At 33.1% G+C, this 4219-nt stretch overlaps 1 protein-coding gene across 1 annotated transcript; it reads right to left on the bottom strand.

Moving 5' to 3' along the window:
• Positions 1-1388: 1388 nt before the first annotated feature.
• LOC106333186 (caffeic acid 3-O-methyltransferase-like) lies at positions 1389-3204 on the bottom strand. The gene is made up of 4 exons (XM_013771667.1): positions 2760-3204; positions 2239-2558; positions 1861-1925; positions 1389-1691 (listed from the first exon to the last, which is right to left on the bottom strand). The coding sequence occupies exons 1-4, from the start codon at positions 3170-3172 to the stop codon at positions 1389-1391; spliced, it is 1101 nt and encodes a 366-aa protein (XP_013627121.1). The 5' UTR covers positions 3173-3204.
• Between the last annotated feature and the right edge of the window lie 1015 nt (positions 3205-4219).

The raw sequence follows: 4219 nt of genomic DNA, 5'->3' as shown, positions 1-4219 counted from the left end.
ACCCATTTGCTCGTAGCCTCATCAGGGATGTGGAAGATATAAGAAATTCACTTGTCTTTCTAATAGAAATATTACATTTCCTACCCCAGAATCTGTTTAGCACAGCATATACGAGACCACCAGGAGGTACCAAACAGCGGTGGAACTGACCTATCAAGTTTTTTTTTGGTTCTGCAAAACGTGAAGAAGAACATTGTTGGGAATAGTTACATTAGGAGTACCATCCTCCAAATACTCTGGAGTAGTAGCTCGATGTAGGTTCCTTGTTTCCGGATTCATCCTTATCTGTTGGAAACAAAGTAACAACAGGTGGAGTAGCATATTTGGAAGCTATTATTGATTTCCTGACAACCTCTTTGTGATGTTTCTTACAGCCTATATATTTGGACGACAGAGCTGGCCACTCTGTTGAGGCTTCACCTAAGGTAGCTGATTCCAGGGCCGGCTCAAGTGCAAGGGAGAGCAGGGCGATGGCCCAGTCCAAAAACTGTTCTACCGTTACTTTTTTTTTTGTCAACGTTCTAGCGTTACTTAAGAGCATGTTTATTGCATGTTTTTTAGGTTGGGTCTATTAGCGTGATATAAGATACGGTCTTTTAGCTTTCCCAAGATACGGTCTTTTAGCTTTTAACTAAAAAAGCTAAGAGACCGTATCTTATATTACGCTAAGAGACTCAACCTAAGAGACATACAATAAACATGCTCTTATCACCCCGCTTATCACTACTAACATATTCACGTTTTTTATTTAATTTCATTTAATAGTTTAATGGTTGAATTACAAAAGGCCAAGTCAAAAATACATACAACAAACATTAAGCCCAAAATAGTGGATCAAAATCCAAAACGGGTCTACTATATATGGCTTGTTTAATAAATGACACTATCTTTGTTGGTTTAGACTAAAATTATAGTTCAAGGGGCCATTTTAAAAATTTGCCCAAGGGCCTACAAAATATTTAAGCTGTTTCCACCATAGATTCTACAAATGCCAATGGCTTAGCCCAAGCCCCCGGAAGCATAGTGGAGAGGATTAACTAAACCTGAGAGGACTTGTGGAGAGGCGTGAAGAGATTCACCTGAGAGGGAGAGACGGAGACGGCGGAGCCGTCAAAAGAAAATCTCGTTTAGGTTGACTCCGCAAATTCTTGTGCATAAAGTGCTTTACAAGTAATTCAATCACAAGAGACTTCACGATACATATCAGCTTCAACTTAATATAGATGAAGATTGCATTATCAGGGTTATACTCCCTCTCTCTTTTATAACATAAACACAAATCACATACAAGTTACAGACAGAGATTCAACAACAACCAATATTCCAGGCTCGAAAGAGAGTACAATATTGTTTACTTAACAATAACATAATAAAAGTAAAATTGCAATTCACTTTGGATATAATTCAAGGACCCAAAAAGAGTAAGCACCATAAATAAAATTTGGGAGTTTAAATCCGCCTTTCATAGCTAATACTTCAAATTCCTCTTTGGTTCTCTCTCTGCCCCCACGCGTTAAACACATCATCCCTATATCTGAATGTAGTGCATTCTTGGTTGCTATATCAGTGTTGTTTACTTCCCTAGGGACTATCGTCTCGATTACGATTACCCTTCCAGTTTCTGGTATTGCTTTCTTGCAGTTTCTTAATATCTCCACACATTTTTCATCGCTCCAATCATGAAGTATCCACTTATTCATGTCAAACCAAAATGAAATGTGAGTAGTATCAGAATTCAGAAGGACCCACTTTTCATGTAAGTATTCTGAAGTAAGTAGGTCCATTTTCGCCGTAGATAGTTATATACTTATATGTTGTGAAAATTGAACTATATATAATAATGAGTTCAAATTTATATACCTTCATCAACATGGCTTGGCCTCGTGGAATTTCATCAAACATATCACCACCAATATGTTCCACGCCTGAAAAGTGTGTATTTATTCACTTTAAAGAACTAACTAGGCGCTCTACAAGGCGACATTATGGTAAGATGAAGCATCATGAACGTTTAATAATACGTGTAAACTGCAGTCCTTAACTTTGTTTTATATGATGTTTCCTAGACTAGACACTAGTTGTAAGGTTATCCTCAATCTAACTTCTCCTGATATTTTTGAATATATCAATATTAAGAATCATTGAAGTGAAACCTAGCTTACCAATAAAGAGTAAAAATAAGAAAAAGACACGATAAAAGTTTACAATGATTTAAACCCAAGAAAAGAAAAAGTTTACCATGAATTTGGGGAGCTTTCGAGACGATGTGAGGCAAATCAAAGTTGATACCTTTCAGATGTGGGAACTTGGAGAGTGCTTGGCCAAGATTAGTGCCTATGCCACCTCCTACATCTACCAACGTGGAATCCCTCAAACTCTCAAACCCATCGTAATTCTCTAATATTTTGTTCATTACTATTGTCGTATGGCTCATCATAGACTCGTTGAAATCTTCCTTGAGACTTTCATTTTCCTTCATGTATTCAAATACCAATGCCCCTTTAGCTTTCTCCCACGCCGATGCTCCGCCTTCTAGTATTGACTCCGTGAGGTAAGACCTTTTCGTGCAATGAAACTTGCATTAAAAATTACCATTAACTATAAACCATTGAAATATCTCATCCATTGTAATAACTTTATTGACTTTATTTTTTAGAAATGTTTTTATATATATATATATATTGATTTAAATACCTAATAAAATCACAATATCAGAATTTTATGACATTTAAAATGTCTCTAGTATATCCCCATTATACCATGTAACTCCTTTGGTATGTGAACAATGGAAAAGCACATAGGGCGCAATAGAAATTCCATGTTCATCTTTGATGAACTTCTTTCCAACGTTTCCTAGTCCGTATGTCCTTGACTCTCTTCCTTTTTCGTCTTTCACTAATTTACATGTGCACACCGAATATGCAACAAGGAGCCGTAGCAATCGATCAATCATCATCGGAGCGTCTGGATTATTTGGTGCAGCCTTTGATGCCAAATACAACGTTGAGAGATGGGTCCCTAGGGGCCGGGCTTTAGCCATAATTTCGAGCAAATCTAATTCTCTTGCAGTTTTTACACCGTAAGCGATGAATTCTATGCCGCAAAGTTGCATGGCTAGTAACATATCTTCTTCTTCGTTCGAAGACCCTCCGGATTTTTGTAGAGAATTCATTTGCTACAACTTTTTTTCAGTTGGAGAATGCACGTGAAATGAACTGAGAAGAGATATGAAAGTCGTCAAGCAATTTGCCCCTATTTATATTTACAGATGTGAAATACTTTTGTGTAGACTGACAGAGAGACTATATCTTATTTGTTGTATTTGGATACAACCCCGTCATTTAATGCTTGATGTACTATCTCTTAAACAATATAAAAATCACTAATATCTCGATATAAAAAGACAACACCAAATTCCAAACTTTTTGTTTTCTAAAAGACATATAAAAAGACGGCAAATACATATAAAAACAATCGAAAAGACTACACAACTGCTAGCTATTACCTTTTTTTTTGCTAACTATTATATATGCTTAGATTGTTAGATAAATAAAGAAATTATCAATCATCTAGCAATATTTGTTCTTATATAGCTTAAGCTGTAAAAAAAAAGACAAATACGAAATATTAAAGTGTTGATTGTTTGTGGTTTTTGCTTTAGTTTTTGGTTTTTGCTTTTGTAGAAACCATTTTTCATCCAATCAAGTTTTTGGTTTTAATTTTTGTTTTTATAAAAACCATTTGAGTTGCCATCAAGATTTTCAATAAATAGATTTCCTAAAATTTAGTAAAACTAGTTTTTCATGAAGAAAAACGAATTTTAATTTTTTTTGTTGAAACTACTACATTATAATTAATTAATAATTAATAAATAATATTTTCATAAAAATTAAAATTATCATAAAATATTTTGTACATTAGATATCATTTAAACAATAATGTGAAATATTTTAATTTGTGTTCCATATCTATAAATAAATTTATATATTTTATAAATAATATTATTTAATTTTAAAACTTAGTTATTAGTTTCTATAAATAAAACAATTGAATAATTTTAATAATTATTAGTCACATTAAAAATAAAAACAATTATAAAAACATAATATGTTTTATTAATAAAATATATTGTATAATCCTGAATTATAAAAATTGCCATTCAACTTTAAGAAAATATAAATAATTTATATAAGAAAATTTATAATTAGTTTCAAAATTT

The sequence above is a fragment of the Brassica oleracea genome, chromosome C1 (assembly GCF_000695525.1).
Source record: "Brassica oleracea var. oleracea cultivar TO1000 chromosome C1, BOL, whole genome shotgun sequence".
In the NCBI taxonomy this organism is placed as follows: domain Eukaryota; kingdom Viridiplantae; phylum Streptophyta; class Magnoliopsida; order Brassicales; family Brassicaceae; genus Brassica; species Brassica oleracea.
This window is presented reverse-complemented; position numbering and strand designations above follow the sequence as displayed.